General features: G+C 37.9%; 1 protein-coding gene and 1 long non-coding RNA gene across 4 annotated transcripts in view; one reads left to right on the top strand and one right to left on the bottom strand.

The window, feature by feature from the left end:
• LOC100017669 (solute carrier family 15 member 2-like) overlaps positions 1-7,863 on the bottom strand; it is a 93,145-nt gene extending 85,282 nt beyond the window's left edge. For all 3 annotated transcript variants that reach the window (XM_016433492.2, XM_016433490.2, XM_007494022.3), the window contains exon 1: positions 7,709-7,863. Coding sequence is in view for 2 of the 3 variants with exons in the window: in XM_016433490.2 (XP_016288976.1) it covers positions 7,709-7,738 (30 nt within the window). In the remaining variant the exon portion in view is untranslated. The remainder of the gene's footprint in view (positions 1-7,708) is intronic.
• A 9,529-nt stretch (positions 7,864-17,392) lies between these two features.
• Positions 17,393-19,388, top strand: LOC130453655 (uncharacterized). The gene is made up of 2 exons (XR_008911120.1): positions 17,393-18,508; positions 19,263-19,388. It is a non-coding gene; the product is annotated as an uncharacterized LOC130453655 (long non-coding RNA).
• Positions 19,389-19,638: the final 250 nt, after the last annotated feature.

Consider the following 19,638-nt stretch of genomic DNA (forward strand, 5'->3'; position numbering starts at 1 on the left):
CTGAAAGGTTAGAGTATTTGAGGGAGCATTCATATGTATGTTGATGTCCTATAGTATGAGAAGGAATTAGGGAGGAGAAAAAGACTGTGAGTCAACCACTGAACTCATTGAGGAAGGTAGTGTTCTACAACAGCTACTAGAATATTTATTGGGTAATAAATAAGGACTGAGTGAACCTCAAAGGAGGATGGTGATAAAGAGAGATCATGGAGCTGGCAATAAGGAATAAGGAATATTCCAACTTAAACTCCACCACCTCATCCAGTGTGTTAACAGCATTAGGGACAGGCGATAAAAAGTGTGGCCAGGAAAGTCATGTTATTGGAAGGGAGTGAAGCCTCAATGAGACCAAGAAGATGAAGGGAAGGAAAAAAAGAAAAGTTCTACAATGAAAGCAAATTTGTTAGCTGCAGGACAGGTATTTCTAAAGGCCCTGTGGAAGCTGTGGGGAACTTTAGATCTGTTGAGGCAGATGGGAAAAAAGGAGTTTGTTAAGTGACAGATGGAGAATGGGGTTTGAATAATAACAGCTTTGGGTTCAAAATCACTGGGAAAGGGAGGGTATGATGATATAGGAGTTTGTTAATCATTGAAGAATAAATTCAGATAAGTTGTCATCATAACTCAGGATATGGCCTCTGGGTGGATTCTTCCATGAGCTTCATGAAGCTTTGTGTTGTTGGAAAGCTGAAAGGGGAACTCTCCTGTCTCTTCTCCTCCTTGGCTAGGGGATGTTCTGGCTAGGTAACACATGGAGGCAAAATTATAGAACATCTCAGAGGGTGAGGTGGATGATCAGTCTTGACAGTTACTCCCCTTTTTCCCTAGAAGGGTAATTGGAAGAATGGTCTTGCCCTTAACAGAAATAGAGAAGTTAGGAAAGTTGGTAGGTTTAGAGGAAAGATAACGAATTTCTGTCTTTGGCATGTTATGTTTGAGATGCCTATGGGGTATGTAGGAAGATATATTTAGCCGTCCAATGGAGTTGGAGAACTGGAATTTCTCTATCTCTTTATATTTAATGTTCTAGATGCTTTGTTTCATAGATTTTTGAAGGACCTTATGATGGCTATACTGTATATATTACCTTTATTTGATAGATACACATCAGTATGTCATGTACAGGATTTTTGTAGAGAGAATAAATAAATATATATATGTATATATACATACATATATATGTTAAAGTCTTGTTTTATAAAGTACTAGTATTTCTCACCTAACCCATTCCTGGAATTTCTTCACTGCACTTTTCTTTCTGAAAAATCTGTGTTCTCTGCTTCCATCAAAGTTCACCTTCTTCAAACAACCTTACATATTTAGTGTGAACTTATAATTATTTTCTTACTTTGTATTCAACAGTACTAAGATATCATTTGTCCTGCCTAACTTTCTCCTCTAATTGTTTCTCATACAGTTTATGTATAAATAGGTGACAAATAATGGCAGCTAGGTGGCTCAGTGGAGAGAGAGCCAAGTCTGGATATAGGAGGTCCTTAGTTAAAATCTAATTTCAGATTCTGTGGGACCCTTAGTAAGTCACTTAACTCCAGTTGCCCAGCCTTTATCATTGTTTTGCCTTAAAACCAATACTTAGTATCAATTCTAAGACAGAAATTAAGAATTTAAAATAAATAAATAGATTACAAATCCTTGGGATCAATATTATATCTTCTAATTTCTTTTGTCACCAATTCTAGGAACCTAATACAGTGCTATGTACTATACTTTCCAACTTCCAATAACAAGACTATATCTTCTAAAATGCTCTCACTTCTTAGGTTAAGATATTTTCATCCATTTTCAATTTTAAACTTGTCTTAGGTTGTAAAAACAATCATTTATCTTAAATCTCTCAAAACCCATATTGATGTTTCTTCATCAAAACATGGCATTGACCCGTTGCTAAGATTTAATGAATTGATCACTAAGAGTGATAAAATTGGGAAGAAGGCACTGATTTGAGGGAGAAATAATAAAGATGTATTAGGATGTTATTTCGCTATTAGACTACAGGTTCCTTGTGGACACGAACCATGTCTAGTCCAAACTTTCTATCTCCATGAACATCTAGCAAAGTATTCTATATACAGTAGGTGTTTCATTCACCAAATACTAATTCTTTTTATTATAGGGACACATCAGGATGCTCATAATAAAGGAATCTATCTGACATCCATGCCCACTGTGGCAAGGCAAGGGAATTTCCCAGACTTCAGTATCCCATGGGAACAGGGATTGTTTCAGTAGCTATGAACTTGGCAAAAAAAGGTGGTCAAGGGAGTCTGGGTATGCTCTTGAGCTACTATGTATAGAGATCCAAAGTAGGAAAATGATGGAAGGGTGTCTAATGAATAGCAGTTATGGGCACCACAGATTGCACTCAGCACATCAGGGCTCTAGAGATTGTGGAGGATGGGAAGCCCAAAGAATGATTCCACATGGAAGAAGCTGGCAGCTTGCCAGAGTGAATTGAACCCCAAGGAAATTCAGTGAATCTCCATGTTGGTCATTAAGTAATATGACCATAATTAGGTTCATCTGTATGTTTATGCATGTCTGGAATAGATAGGCAGTTGTATCGGCACAAAGTAATATACCAAAACATCCCTTAAAATAATAGTACTAATAGAATACTACTACACTGTAAAAAATAATGAGACAGTTAATTTTTTAAATAGAAAGGCCTACATGAAATTTTGAAAAGGAAAATAAGTAGAACCAAGAGAGCATTAAATACAGCTACAGAATTAATATTTGAAGAACAAATTGTGAATGCTCACCACCAAAGGAAGAAATTATGTAAACAAATGGTGCTTTCTCTAGTACAAGAAGGGGAGGGAGGATGGGAGAGAGATATCTGGGAATTTTAATGTAACCAGCAAATAAATTAATTTTAAAAATTAAGAAAATTTATCTCTCCAAATCCCTTCCTGCAGTTTCAATAATTGAGAAAGGATAATCTTGAGATGAGAGGAGGGGGGAAATGTAATGTCTCCAACTGTAATATTCTAAGCCCATATGATAAAAAATAATCACATACATAAAGTATGTTAGACTTCAAAATGTGATGACTTTCCAAAAATAATCTCTTTGTCAAAATCTCATAATCGGTCTTTCAGGTCTTATCTAGATCAACATTTCTTCAGTGTTTCCCATTGCATCTGGACCTTATATTCTATGACAAAAACCGCTCTGCACCCTTCTTCTCAGACTCCTTAGATGGTTTCTTTTCAACTTCCCACCATTAACTGTGGAAAGTTCCCTTTTTTTGGGGGGGGGGGTTATGTTTCTCTTGGAAATTGTATTCACTTCCATGACTTGAGCTGTGACCTATCTATAGGAATGATTCCCAGACCAATACATCTAGCTTGGCTTTTTCCTGAGGTCCAGGTCCAAATTTCTAAGAGTCTACTGGACATTTCCACTTGCTTTCAATACTGGACATTGACCTCAACACGGCTGAAGTCAAACTTCTACCATCTATGTTCCTATTAATGGTAGCAGTCATCCAAGCTTGATATATTTGACCCTTTTCTCTTTCTTGTACTATATATCCAACAGTGTTCCCTGACCTGACCAGTATATCTGCAAAGTATCTCTCAAATATGTGTTCCTTTTTTTCCAGTTTCCATTATCAATACCCTCACTCAGTCCCATATTATCTCTTTCCTTGCTCTATCCACCTAACCAATTTATGCTTCCTCTAACATGGGACCTCATAAATGCAAGCCCATCTCATTTGTGCAGATTGTCAATTATGTCTTCTTATTCTGTGGTTTTCTTATCCAGGACTTCCATGGATCCTCCATGCCCTGGGAATCAGTTGAAGATTTCAGTACTGTGAAGGGTGGAATTACATAGTCACCATATGCTATGCTTCTGATATGGTTTCTTAGATTATCTAGCCATGAAGGAATATTGGTTCTAGACTAGGAACTATAAGGAGAGACCTTAAGAAGGCAAGGGAGTCTTAAGGAAGAGAAGGGGCAGGCAGGTAGCTCAGTGGATAGAGAGCCATGCCTGGGGACAGGAGAGTTCAGGATTCGAATCTGAATTCATATACTTCCTAGCTGTAGACCCTGGGCAAGTCACTTAATTCCCATTGCCTAGTCCTTACCACTTTTCTGCCTTGGAACCAATATATAATGTTGATTCTAAGACAAAAGGTAAGATTTTATAAAAACAAAAAACCTGGACAGAGAAGAAACCGCAAATAGGTAGGTGTTTTCAATAAGGTGGCCCCAATCACCTGGTCTAAACTGCAAGTAAACCAAAGGGAGGAAGCCCACTAAAAATCCTCCATTGACATTTTAGAGAATCTTTACAAAGTTCCAGAGACTATATGGGCACAACTTTATTCATTGGGGGGCTTCACGGAATTATGTCATTCATTGCTTTGGTCAACTTCCCTTCCCTCAAAGACTCTCTCAAATAATAGCTGGAGATATGGAACAAAGTAAGCTGAAGAGAGAGTTTGTCCAACTTGCCTTGTCATGAAGAGAACAGTACATACAGGCACCCTTGTTTTCAAAGTTAAAGTAGACAGAGATTTTACATTTAGCCTTTCTGCAGCTGACTGGAAAGAAACAGGAGGAGAGGAAGGTGTGAGAGCCAACAGTTTTACACTCTTGGCAGAGAAGCCTAAAAGAACAAAGAGGAAAGAAGGAATGATAGGAACAAACACTAGCACTAACCAGGCCTTCAAGAGAAGGGCAATGAGGAAAAGAAAATGGAAGAGAATGCTGGATGGGAGTGCACCGAGATGCTCTCTCTGGCCTTTAATTGTGCTCAGGAAGAAAAGGGAAGGTGTCCAACAACTTCAGGTGAGGATGTAGGATGCCAGTATATAAGAAGGATGCCAATTCCTCAAATAAACTGAAAGAAACCCAATCAGATATCTTCTTCCCAACATAATAAAGCAGAGAGAACTGAGTCTCAGAGTGGGAATACAGTTACCATAACCAGGAAGGCAGGACAATTGCTCTCTGGAACAGAAAGTAAAGCTGTTACCAAAAAAAACTGGTTAGAGCTCCAGCCTCTTTCCTTCTCTAAGGGGAGCGTCTTAGAAAAGGCTATAAAAGCATTATTGTCGGGCTTTTAAACTGGTCCTCATGCTCCAGAGCTGAATGTGTTGTCAGGAAGGAGTACAAATGAGCCAGAAGAAAGCCTGCATGCAGAGAAGTTCCATTGTGGGAGCTTTGTTACCTGAATGACTTTCCCCCTATGTGTGTGCTTGTGTTCCTGTGGGGTGAGTATCTCTGGGAATCAGAACTGTGGTGAAAGGCATTGCAGTGGCGATGATGTCAACTATCACAGGTCAGTGATCATCCTTTCATTTATTGAGTAAATATTTATTGGGCACCTAGTATGTGAATAGCACTTCCCTATATTCACAGGTGTGCTTGTCCTCCAGGTTATGGGACCCTGACACACCCCTACACTTATAGACGTCTTTGGTTTATAGCCTGGATTCTACTTCCTGCCGAATTGAGGAAATACTGCTTTGCTTTTTTCTAGTCTATGTAATTGTGACCTATCCTGAACTTGTCCTGAACTTATTACTCATCTGTACCTGTATGAATCCTTGTATCTACCTACCTCTGTAGATTTTACATCTTCCCTCATCCTGTCCTTGCTTCTTGAACTCCTGTTCACTTGCGACAAATTATCCAGATTTTTGGGAGAAAGGGAAGGTTTGGTGAAGGTGGCACTAATTCATTTTGATTGGATTTCCCATTTTTCTTTTGGAATGAGTCTTGGAACTAAGAATGATTTTATACCAAGAGGCTCATTATGAGAGAGTGAAAAATTCCAAGCTGGATGGTTCTCTATTGCCTTTGATGAACATGATTTAAACTTACATATCCTCATATATTTACATGCATATGTATAAATTCTCTCCAAGGGGCTATGAAAACTGTCTCCAAGTGAGTCTGCATCTTTACAAGTTCTTAAATGTGCAACTATAGACTAGAGTTGATATAAGAGATCCCATAGATTTTGTACTATCCACACTAGTCCTGCCAAAAGGAAAAAGGAACTGCATCCACTGTGGAAGTGTTTAATGCTGAACTGGACCCACTCATACTCAATGCTCCAATACGTAGAGCCCGTCTCTTGGGTGTTCTTTTTTCCTATGCAAAGACAATATGGGAGCTCAGATTCTACTGAATATAGACAGACCACTGGCATTAAGTCTGGGGAAAGGGAAGGGTATGCTAATGACCCATATGTTCATAGAGTAACTTTAGCATACCCTAATTAGAGGCAAAGCTCTAGAGAGAAATAAATAGGTTCTAGAAGACTGCATATCAAAATGGAAATTTAATATCAAATGAGAATGCTCGCACACAGTAATGGTCTAATTCACTTCCAAGATATTCAAATTATATCAAGAATTATAGTAAAACACTGTTAAGAGACAAATATACTCCCCGCCTACTCACAACTATTTAAATATCGTAGTTTATGTTTTATTCTGTTATGTTATAACTATGTTCTATGCTATTGTAACATCTGAGAGTATTCTATATGGTTAACTCATTAAAATCCCTCTCATAATATATTGCTCCTCAAACAAATCTCTAACAGTGATGTTTTGAATATTAATAACAGACAAGTCGATCACCCTGGTGCAATTATCAATAATAAGGAAATAGGTCTTGATCAATGATATAAGTAAAACCCAGTGGAATTGCACATCAGCTATGGGGGAGAAGAGGGGAGGGAAAACATGAATCATGTAACCATGGGAAAATATTCTAAATTAATTAATTAAATAAAATCTTTCAATTAAAAAAACAGACAAGTGGGGACTAGGGATTGTTATTCAGTAGTTACCCTCCTTATATCCCACAAATCACATCACAAGATTTAAAACAACCCTTAAGACCAGCTTTGACTTTAAAACACTGTGTGCTCCCAAGTCATGATATGACCTGCTATAGGTCTGATTCCAGAATTGGGTAAGGTACTTTTTAAAATGAAGGTTGACTTTATTTCCTTAGTGCCGTGAGGTTAAAAATAAACTTGGAAAACCACAAATCATGTAACAATGCAAAAATATTCTAAATTTAAAAAAGAAATAGAAAAAAAAACTTGGATCTTCTTAACTCCCTGAGATGCTGTGGGACCCACATCCACCTTCTCCATCTAGTCATACTCCAAAAAAAAGTAAGGTTTATTATAGGGACTCTTATTTGGCCTTGAATATGATTGGGTTGGTTTGGACTGTCCTATACTTTTTCTTCAGGAATTTTTCTAGTTTGGGGAGACTCACAGTCACTAGAAGACACAATAAGAGCATCTGCAGAAAGAAAGCAGGACTTCATGATCTGGCTCACCTCACCCTGTCTCAAGCCCCCATTGGGGGCTTTTATAGCTTTTATTCCTGGAAAACTCATCTCGTAGCCTTAACCTCAGCACATTTCCTTTCATACCAAAAGTAGATATGCCAAGGAATCAGAGTGGTTGGCAAGCTCATCTTCTCTTTTGGATAAGCATCTGAAGGAGCAGCGAAAGAGGAATGGGACTGAATGAAGTTCTCTGCTCCAACATTCCCCAAACTCAAGTAGTGAAAGCCTCACTGAACCCTAATGGGAAAACCTTAAAATGTGTTCAAATATCCAACACCTGCCTTTCTGTCCCTGATCCCCACCCCAACTCTACCAGCTTAATTTCCCACAAAAGAGCAGTTTGGAAATACCTTAGGAATTGTCTTCTGAACATTCTCCATTCCTTATTCACCCTCAGGTCTGAAGGTGCCAACAAGTAGCCTTGCTGTGACTTGCCCTTGGGGAAACTGTCCCTAACAACTTCTAACTGCCAAAGATCTACACTGTGAAGTCACTGGATTCTAGACCTGGAAGGGGGCCTTTGGCTGCTCATCTTCTCCAGCTCCCTGGCTCCACACAGTACTCCATACTCAGCCAAGGAGACTGACCTCTGTCCCATTGTGCAGTGCCATCAACCACATCAGAGAACATTAAACTCAACGCTCAACACACAATGCATGCCATTTGCTGAACGACACATCAGAAGCAGAATCCCTTGAGGTTTGTACAAACATACATAACCTCGGAGGCAGTGTCCAAGTGTGCCACCCCAAGATTCCTTTGCGTTTACTTTGGATGTGTTGTATGTTTACTTATACACGGATATGTCATTTCTACCCAAGAGTTTCTAAACTGCTTAAATAAGGCAGAAGATGTTTCATTTTCATCTTTATATGGCCAGCCCTTAATGTGGTGCTTGGGACTTAGAACACACTTGATAGAACACGCTTGCTGATATAAATAGAGGCAATTTTGAAGGACTTAAGAGCCCTCATCAAAGTAATAAACGCCCACAACTCCAGAGAACTGATGATGAGGTATTCTGCCCACTTCCTGACAGCATTCAGGACCAGATGTACATTTTTGGACGTGGCGAATTGTGGATTCATTTTGCTTGATTATGTTTCTTAACAAATTCTAGTTTTCTTTTTTCACTTGAAGAGGAAAGATTTGAAAAGGAGAGGGGAACTAGTAATAATATTGCCAAAAAAAAGAAAGATGCTTTAAGGGTCCTCAAAGCAATTTTTAAAATGTATAAAAGAGAACCGAAGAAAGTTCAGACAAGCAGTACAGGCAGGACAGCTTTGAAAGTAACATATTAAATTTATTATATACTTATTAAAAGTTATTTTTTGTTACACTTGAGTTCTAAGTTGTTTTGTTCCTTCCCTCACAATTCTGTATTAGAGAAGGTCAAAATTTCTTATAAATATATATATTTATGTAAAATCATATAATGCAGACTTCATATATCAGTTCTTTCTCTGGAGGTGAATGTCATCTTCCTTCATACATAGTTCTTTTCCATTTGAAATGAATAATCACATTACTCAGAATAACTCAGTCATTGACATTTACTCTTCAAACACAATATTCTCTTGATTCTACTTGTTTCACTCTGTCATTTCTTTTTTTTTTAAACCCTTACCTTACGTCTTGGAATCAGTACTATGTATTGGTTCCAAGGCAGAAGAAGGGTAAAGGCTAAGCAATGGGGGTTAAGTGACTTGCCCAGGATCACACAGCTAGGAAGTGTCTGAGGCAAGATTTGAACCTATCCTGTCTCTGGGTCTGACTCTAAATCCACTGAGCTACCCAGCTGCCCCCCACTCTGTCATTTCTTTCAAGACTTTCCAAGTTTTTCTGAAACCATTAATTCTTTTTATCTTATTTTTCCTTTATTAAATACAAAAACAAATTTTAACAGTCATTTAAAAAAACATTTTTAAGACCCAAATTCTCTCTCTTCTGACCCTCCCTCCTTTAATCTCTCCTTATCCTCTCCTTTTCCTGAGAGGATAAGCAATTTGTTATCTGCTCATCATTTCTTTTATTTTTAACCCTTACCTTCTGTCTTGGAATCAATATTGTATTTTGGTTCCAAGGCAGAAGAGGGATAAGGGTTAGGCAATGAGGGTTAAGTGACTTACCCAGAGTTACATAGCTCAGAAGTATCCACTGAGCCACCTAGCTGCCCCCCTCATCATTTTTTATAGCACATAATAATATACTATTACCAAATAATAATATACTATTTTTAGAAACAAGCTATACATCAGTGGTATAAAAATAAAATAAAAACAGGGATCCCAAAACTGTACATATGGATCCCTGTGGGCTGCCTATTGACTTAGAAAACTATGAATATAAATATAAAATTTCTACAAGGAATTTTTCTCCTTCTTTGGTTGTTAAGTTCAGAATAATAAAAATAAATTTTATTTTAAAAATAAATAAAAATGTGAACAAAATAAATGAGGGAATAATAGCAGTCTTTGGACTATATTCTATAGCATGATTTCAAGGAATTATTAATATATACTCTTTACTGGTAACTGAATGGAGTCAGAAAAGACATCATCTTGTCTCTGATTCAGTTCAGTAGTAGGGTTATTGGTGAGAAAAAATGTTAAAATAATTCAAACATATGTTGTAGCCTTAAGAGATCAGATCTGCTCCTGAAAAAAACACTTTTATAAGGTCTGGCAAAACAGTATTAGAATTCTTAATATTACAATTCCCTTTGTTTTCCTTTATTTCTCCAGAACACGGTATTTAGAGAGGACAGAAATTTCTGGTGTGAAGGTTTGCCGAGTCCTTTTCAGGACTACTCATCCCTCTTTGATGCCCACCTGCCACCTGTGGTTCCAAGAAGCTGTTCCATGTGCAGTGACCATACCCTGGTAAATCATATTGGCAGGCAGGCTAACCCAGGCTGTGAGTAACTGGCAGACCTCAAACCTATCAGTGAGTTAGGATGGTGTCTACCTCTGGCATGTGAAAACTTCTTGCAGCAAAGAGGGTAGAGGAGAAGAATTTCTTCTGACAGCCATGAAAGCAGGCAGCAGGTTCTGTGGAGTACGGGAGTTAGATGTTGAATAAGCCACGGTCATCCACTGCATCCCAGGCCATCACCTGTTGCCTTGACTTTTGTCTTGCCTTTGTCTAGACTTTGATGACTTTGGTAGACAGTGAGGCTGATGACTTTGTGCAACTCTATCTTACTTAAATCCAATTTATACATCAAGTCAAAACATGCCCTCCAGGACAGTATAAGTTCCTTGAGCTCAATGCTTCCATACCACAGTAGGTGCTTGACAAATGAGTCTTGATTGGACGTAAGGACATTGACTTTTGTGTCCCATCATGTAGCACAATGGTACATGGCACAGGGTAAGTACTTATTGAATTCAGTTCCATTCAATTGAATTTAATTACCTCCCTGACTTTATTTCCCCCTCCTGCCTGGGGTTCATGGCCACCATTTCCTTAGCATCCTTTTCTTTACAGTAGACCATTCCCTAAGTTATGTTAATCCCCAACTGTTTCACCAACGCTCACTTTTTCCTGTACCTATTTTCCTAGAACAGTTGGGAGAAGCTGAGTTCACATATGTGAAATTGCTTTCTGATTAACGATAAAGCCATATAAAAAGGAATAGGGAGCTATAAGATGCAAAAACTTTGTGATCCTGTCACCTTCATCAGTTATAGTTATATAGGGTAGTTCAACAAGATGCTGTTGAGAATGTTGCTACAGGGGTAGCCTGGCTTTGCTTTGGGCTCTTCTCAGTTCCTAGTTTTCTAGAACTGGGAAAGTCTGGAGGAAATATGGGGCTGCCTTCCTCCTGAACTCGTTCCAAGTCGATTAAGATTATTGAAATACCTGCGTGGTGTGCACTAGGATTGTGCTAGAACATTGTGTTCATCTATATGTAATGGGAAGACCATGGTGGCATGTCTATCTCTATACATTTTGCAGGTGAATAAACAAACTATTACAGTTTCTTAAAAAGAAAAAGATAGGATTTGTTCTCATAATGATTTTGCAGGAAAATAAACAAGCTATTACAGAATTTCTTAAACTAGAAAAAAGTGGATGGGTTCTATTCTTATAATGATATTTATCAAGACGTGTTTTAAACCCCCAAGTCTGATCTCTACTGGAATCTCTAGAATTCCTTAGCGAGTCTGTGCATAACCATGGAATGTCTCTGGAAAAGGCGATAAGAGCTGACACAATCAGGTCAGAAACACTGGGAAAAGTAACATATTAGAGGAAGGAGTCTTTTGCCTTCCTAGGAGCCAGGGCGTAGTTAGCAACAAGCCAGCAAAACCTCCTTGGACTTTGTAGCTACCATGGCTACACCTTGCCGATGGCATTTTTGGATGGAAAAGCAGGTTTCTTGCCTGTGCTGTCAACTTCCAAGGGCTTAGGGTTCCTTCTCCTGGCTATAGCCTTGAGAATATGTTGTTTTAATTAAATCCAGTAATCTAGGGTGACCTGCACCAGAATGGTGGCAGTGTCAGAGAAGAGAAAGGGTATAAATGAGAGATCTTACAAAGGTAACATTAATAGGCACTGGAAAAAGATTAGCTTTGAGGATGAGAGAGAATGAGGATTTGAGAATGGCACCTAGAATGGCAGTCAAGGTGACTGGAAAACTGGTGATATTTGTGACAATAATAGGGACATTAGAAGAGGAATAGTTGTCGTCCTTCATACTTGAAGAGGACCAAAATGACATCACTAATGATGTCTTTTGACTCTTGAATAATCTGGATTTAAGTGAGGCAGAGTTGCACAAAGGCATCAGCCTTAATCTCTCTTCAAGTGTCATTTAAGTCTAGTGGCAAGACAAAAATCAAGACAACTGGCAAGGCCCAGGATGTAGTAGATGACCTTGGCATCTCCAGTGTCTGACTAAGCTCTAAGCACACCATAGCTCCTATTTCAGATGCCTGCTGTAAAAATGGAGATTTTGAACCCCAGACTTCAATCCCCAGAAGTCCTTGGTGTTTCCCAGAATTCCCTATAATCTCACCTGAGTCCCCAGGTTGATGAGATCACAATTAGTATTTACCTGGCAGGAATGCCTCCCTCTCTCTCTTCCATTCCATTGCAATGATGTAGTAAGTAAGCTAAGTGTGGGGGTTCTGAATTGGCTAATAAGCCATGGGCACGTGGTTTTTATTTTGTATCTTCTTTATTCCTTGATTTCTAATAATCCTTAAAAAACCTCATAAAATAATATATTTTATTAGAGATACAATTTTAAATTTAACACTTCATGGCCTGAAACAAATTGTTCTCATCTATCACTTCTGTCTGGAGAAATCTCCACACCCCATAACTTTTATTGATGGGCTTAAGGCCTGCCAGTTACCCTCAGCATGATTTAGCTCATCTGCCAAAAAAGGCTTACCAGGTTGTGGCCACTGTGTGTGCTACAGCTTTTTGGAGCTAAAGATGAAAGTTGGGTGGCAGATGGGCACTGAAGGAAGAAAGCAGCCCCTAAAAGGACTCAATAAGCCCCCACACCAAACAAACTAGGCTTCCCAGAACACCCCACATATCCCAGGATAATGAGTTCAATTTTCAACATGTTGAGTTTAAAATGTCTAAAAACTATCCAGCACAAGATGTTCAATAAAAAGTTGGAATTGAGAGACTAGAGATCAGGAGAGAGGTTACGGCTGGATATGTAGATCTGAGAATCATCTGTATAGAAATGATAACTGAATCCATGGGAGCTGATGAGATCACCAAGTGAAGGAGTTTTGGGAGAGAGAAGAGGGCTCTAGAGCAGCGGATCTCAATCTTTCTAATGCCGTGACCCCACAATACAGTTCCTCATGTTGCAGTGACCCCAAACCAAAAAATTATTTTGGAGGCTCCTTCAAAACTGTCATTTTGCTAGTTATGATTTGGAATGTAAATCCCTGATATGCATTATGTATTCTCATGACTACAAATTGAGAGGTTGAGAACCGCTGCTCTAGAGGGTCCCAGTGGTTAGCAAGCATAACTTGGATGAAGATCCAGCAAAAAGCGACTGAGAAGGAGCTGTGTTTTGCTCCCCTATTACTTTCACAAAGGTTCCACCTAACACATAGAGACCTTTTTCTCTATCCTTTTAATGGATATATTAAAATCCTGGAAACCAGTGTAATACTTGAGCAATATATATGTCATCCTCTCTCTCATGACCTACTCATAGATTTAGACCTGGAAGAGGTCCTAAAGATCATCTAGTTTAGCATATTAATTTAATCGATGAGGCAACTGAGGCCAAAAGAGACAATTGTCTATCCAAGGTCACGGGTAGTATCAGAGACAGGTTTGAAACCCAAATCCTGACTTAAAATTCAGCACATCTCTTATCATGCAACATGTCCCATTTTCTGATTATCCTTTTTCTGGATGATATTTTCCACTAAATAGTGCAATAGGTCATTGAAAGCAATATACTCTGAAGCCAATCTTCACATACATCCTCATGCTAACGTGAGGATATTCTAATCTGACTTTGTTTCCCTATCTAGCCTCAAGCCCAAAGCCAGCCATTTAATTCTTCTAGCATTATGGTGACTTTCACCTTTTATGTCAGCCTCCAGCTGTGGGTTACCAAAATCTACTTTTTCTACTACTGTTCCTATTTTGCTAAAGATAAAACACAAAAAGTGCTGGTAGGTGTGATCCATTTCAAATTCATACACATTTTCAATGGGTCTTCCCTGTGCTCAGGAGTTGTTTTTTTTTCCTTGTTAATAACAATCATACCAAAGTCCTCAAGTTACCAATCTCCCTTTTCTCTTATGTCACGGTACAATCCATGAGAGGAATGGCCTTTGCATCTCAAAGATTTTATGTAGCATTTATACATTTTCCTCCTTCTTGTCTCAGTGAAAGAAATGACCTTCTTCCATTCCAAACCCAACCAACTCAGATCCTCTTGATCTTATCCTGCTTCCTCTATCAATTATGCTAAGCCTCATATTCTTAAAAATGGATTACTTTATTTTGTCTGGACTTATGATTTCATCTTTGTAGTAAACTTTATTGACTGAGGCAGCTTGGCATCAGAACCTCTAACCTTGACACCTTGTACCTGGTGCTGCTTGTACCTGGATAAGTTCTCTTAATGCCCTGAGGCAAATCTCCAAGACTATAAATTGTAGATAACTAAAGATCTTCCTTAATGGAAGGAATTTCTAAGTCAAGAGTTCCCCTTATCAAAGAAATCATAGATCTAGATGAGACCAAAAATGATGATAATTAATGTGTGCTTCTGGTTTTGCTTTATTTTTTTAAACTTTGCTTTATTTAGTCAAGATCCTTCCATATTTCTTTACATTCTTTGTTTGCCTGTGGGGTTTTTCCTTAATGGACTTCCCTGACCAGCAGGGTCCCACAAGGGAAGGGGCTCCCCTTTGTGATGGGACCCGAGGAGAGGTAGGAACCGAGAACCAGGGTGGAAATGAAAGACACGGACAAGTCAGTGGTTGGATAGGGCAGGCAATCCCTATGATACTCCCTTTGATAGGAGAGTATGAGTATAAAGGAACACGAGGTGGATGAGGAGATTAAGATAGGGAATGCAGGCCGAGATGGTTACAGCCTCGGGGAAGGAGAAGGTCAAGAAGAGAGAGAGAGATAGTCATTGAGGAGCCCAGTGGAGCACCATGGAAGGGAAAGGCCAAGAGCCAAGAGGAAGTTCATGGGATTGCCTCTGGATTTTATTCCTGTCCTGCTTGGGCGGTACTCCCAAGGAAGTAGTAACCACATCACAAAGTATAGACAATCAAGATTGGGTGGCAAGGTAGAGGGAACACCTTTGGGCGTGTAAATTGCAAACCGAGCTTTCCCAGGGAATTGACTCCGAGCATGTTAATGAGTTTGTCTTAGCCAAGGGCTGCATGGCCTGTTCAAGGTTACCTTCACAAACCTCATTGGTATAACCTTATGCTTGGAGACACAGTAATCATACAGTCATTTATATTTCATAGATGTGAATATGCTTGGGATGCTACATTGCCAATCTCAATTTCATTACATTAATGGTATAATTATTTAACCATGCTCCTACTGTTGAACATTAAGATTGAATGTCCAGATTTATTTAGCTTGAATTTTTATTGATATCTTTTTTGTTTTTACATCACCTACATTTTTCAATATGTCTTCCTACTGGAGATATTGCTTACAACAAGAATTTAAAAGAGAGGGAAAAAAAAAAACAGGTGAGCAAAATTACCCAACCCATCAATCAAGTTCAGTATTATATATCACGTCACAGAGACCCATAGATCCTCACCTTTACCAAGATGGAGGCAAAGCACCTTCTCATCTCTCTTCTTTAGGACCAAGCTTGATCATTGCAATTTCATATTGTAATTAACACATTGAATTTTTATTGCTTTGTTGCTGATCTTTCCATTCACATCGTTAGTGTATTGTTCTAGTTCTGCTTAGTTCACTTTCTGTTGGTTCATACACATCTTTAGATGCTTTTCTGTATTCACCATATTCATTTTCTTATGGCACAATAATATTACATTACATTCTTGTACCATAATACCATAACTTGTTCAGCCATTTCTCTATCAGTAGAGATCTACTTTGTTTCCAGTTCTTTGCTACTATAAAAGTTATTGCTATAATAAAAACAATAACAACAGCTAACATTTACATATAATTTTTGTTCCAATGGTAATCAAGGCGAGAGAAACAAGTGCTGTGGAGCACATGAAGCTTTATCAGACATCAAAGCCACCAATTGTCATACACTGTATCCATCCCCCATCATCCCGACTTTTGTCCTGCCACTGGACTTTGATGACTCCGTAAGAGTCTAAAAGAGTCATTGAAACTATTTTGCACAATTCTGCCTCACAAATCCAATTCACAAACAAGTCAATTCATCAGTCATCATGATGTCATTGGTCTTTAAAAAATGAAGAATCAACAACAACAACATATAATTTCATGATTTTCAAAGCATTTTATGCATATTTTCTCATTTTATTCACACAACAATCTTGCTATGAACATTTTGATGTATATTGGGTCTTTTGTTTCCAGTTTTTTCAATTACAAATACTACTATGAAAATCTAAAAAGATATCTCTTTTTCAATAATGATTTTGGGGAATATTCTAAACAATGGAATTATTGGGTTGAAATTACTGGAGGAAAAGGTATGATTATTTTTATAACTTTTTCTGCAAACCTTACCAGACCACTTTTCAAGCTTAATGCTAGGCTGGAGGGACTAAGAAAAACATCCATACTAAGTCATTGTTGATGGAGCTACATAATATTGGAAACTTTTTGGAAAGTTTTGAATTGATTGAGTCATTCTAGAGAGCAATTTGGAACTATGGTCCAAAAGTAACTAAACTACCCATCTCCTTTGACCCAGTAATATCCCCAAAGAGATCTAAGAAAAAGGAAAGTCTTCCATATTACAAAAATATTGTTTTTGTAGTGGCAAAGAATTGAAAACTAAAGTGATACTCAAATGAGGAATGTACACGCAATTGGACAAATTATGGTATATGAATGTAACAGAACACTATTATTCTCTAAGAAAGAAAGTTTCAAAGAAACATATGAATTTAGTGAATTGAACAGAACCAGGTAAACAATTTATACATTATAAAATGAAGATCATGAAGAGAAACAATTCTGAAAGTCTTAAAAACTTTGATCAATGCAATGATCAACTAACCAAATGACCAATGAAGAACACTGCCTATTTCATTGCAAAGAACTGAGGAACCAAGATACAGAATGAGACATGAGAATGAGGATACTTGGACATGACCAATGTAGAAATTATTTTGCTTCATGATGCTTATTTTGTTACCAGGGGTTTAAATTTCTTTTTTAGGGAGGGGACATGTGGGAAGAAAGAAGAAATAAATGCTTTATCATTTAAAATATATACATAAACACTAAATCAACAATAATTATTCATTAAATTAATTAATTAAATTAATAATTAATCAAACTAAAATTTAATTAATTAAAACTAAACTAAAAGTGTGCCATAAAGTTTCAAATATAGTTGGAAAGCTCTTTGAGATATTATTAGCTAAAAATGGTGGCAACCAGGTGGCTCAGTGGATTGAGAGCCAGGCCTAGAGATAAGAGGTCCTGTATTCAAATGTCACCTCAAATACTTCCTAGCTGTGTGATCCTGGTCAAGTCATTTAACTTACATTGCCTACTCCTTAACACTCGTCTGCCTTGGAACCAATACACAATATTGATTCTAAGAGAGAAGAGAGGGGTTTGGGTTTTTTTAAGATATTATTAATGAAAATCTTGGAAGGAATTATTTAATAAATACCTGAGATCAAGATAGAACCCTGATGGACATGAGAACAGCAAAAATAAACGTAGAGGGGCAACTAGATAGCACAGTGGTTAGAGTGCCATACCTGGAGTCAGGGTGGGAGGAATAGACCTAGATATAAAGCTGGCCTCAGACCCTTTCTAGTTGTGTGACCCTTGCCAAGTCACTTAATATCAGTTGCTTAGCCCTTTACACTCTTGTACCTTAGAATCAATTCTAAGACAGAAGGTAAGAGTTTAAAAAATAATACTAACCTTAGAGTACTTCCCAATACAAAGAGATAACAAGTATATAGAAAGAAATCTACTGTAGACTTATTTTTGAGACAGACATTCATAAAGGGACACAACAAAATGGGATGTATTTGTGGGTTGCCTGCCCTACACTAGTTGTATTAAAACGTTTAATTTATCTTTTAATAAACATTGTAGACTATGTATTCAAAGGAAGAGGGTCTTTCTAACTAGTTATATTGGGATTTTTTAACACGCTCAAAATATTCCTGGGAAGTTCTTTCTCAACCATTTTACTAGCAATAGAACAAAATGTCACATTACTTCATAGTTATATTTTTTTAAAACAGAAATGCTATTATTCAGTTTGATCATCCAGCTTACTCACCAGACTTGGTTCCAAATAACTTTTGGCTGTTTCAGAAAGTACAATCTTTCCTCAGAGGACCAGTATTTTGTACCATAAGGATATTCCAAAGAGCTTAATAGAATCTCAGAGTTGGAAGGAAACATAGAGGTCATCTAGTTCACTCTGTTATCTCCATCATGATCCCCATCGACAGCATCCTCAACAAGTAAGTTATCATTCAGTCACTATTTGAACTTCCAGTGACATGGGACTCACTATCCAAATAGCTAATATCAGCTTCGTAATAATAATCATTCCTATTTATATGGCTCTTTACGGTTTACAAAATACTATGCAAATCATTTCTCATTCTATCCTCACAACAATCCTAGGAAGTAGATATTATTATCCTGACTTTACAAACAAGGAAACTGAGGTTTGAGAAGGGTGTGACTTGTTCAAAGACGTATGCTAAGCCTCTGAGGCTGGATTTGAACCCCAGTCTTCCTGACTCTAGGTCCAGCCTTCAATCCACTATTCCACTAGCAGGTCTAGTTTTAATCCCAACAATACTGTGCAATGGCCACATTGATGAAATAATCATGCATGAGATTGGAAGGGACCTCAGAGGTCATCTAGTCCAGTTAAGTATTAAAATAGTTAATCTCCCAAAGGCAATCATCTAGCCTTTCTGAAAAATCTCCAGTGACAAGAAACACACTGTTGTGAGAAAGCACATAGCAAGTCCTTAATTCACTTTAAGTAAATACAGTATGTACTTGTTGAGGGAAACTAGTAGCTTATTCCGCCTTTGAACAATTTTCATTTCTGCGGAAGCTTTTCTTCTGTTGATCTGTGAAGCCTGCTTTTTTCCAGCTTTCCTCTCTTGGTGGGTCCTACTTTTTCATCTTGTACGGCTCAGCAGGACAAATCTAAACCCTTTTCCCTCACCACTAATCCAAGCCCTGGTTTCTTTTCAGGTTTAAACTCTCCAGTCTCTCTCTGGATATATTTCTCCCTTGCCAAAAACACTTGGAGCTCCAAACTACAGACATTACCCCAGACCAAGCAAGAGGAAATAAAGTTGGGTTATCATCTTGCCTTAGGACGTTGGTCCTATTAGATGCATATTTGGATTTTCCTACCTAGAGAAGGTACCTGTAGAGGGGAATATGAGGTTTAAAGTTTAATTTAATTGTACAAATATTAAGCACTTACTGTATGGAAAGCATCATACTAAGCTCTGTGAATATAAACATGAAAGGAAACGGTCCTTGCCCTCAAGGAGATTTCGTTCTATAATTGTCATTTTAATTATAACTTCAGTCTGGGGGGAGGGATCACATATTTTTGTAT

This window comes from Monodelphis domestica, chromosome 4 (genome assembly GCF_027887165.1).
Source record: "Monodelphis domestica isolate mMonDom1 chromosome 4, mMonDom1.pri, whole genome shotgun sequence".
Taxonomy (NCBI): domain Eukaryota; kingdom Metazoa; phylum Chordata; class Mammalia; order Didelphimorphia; family Didelphidae; genus Monodelphis; species Monodelphis domestica.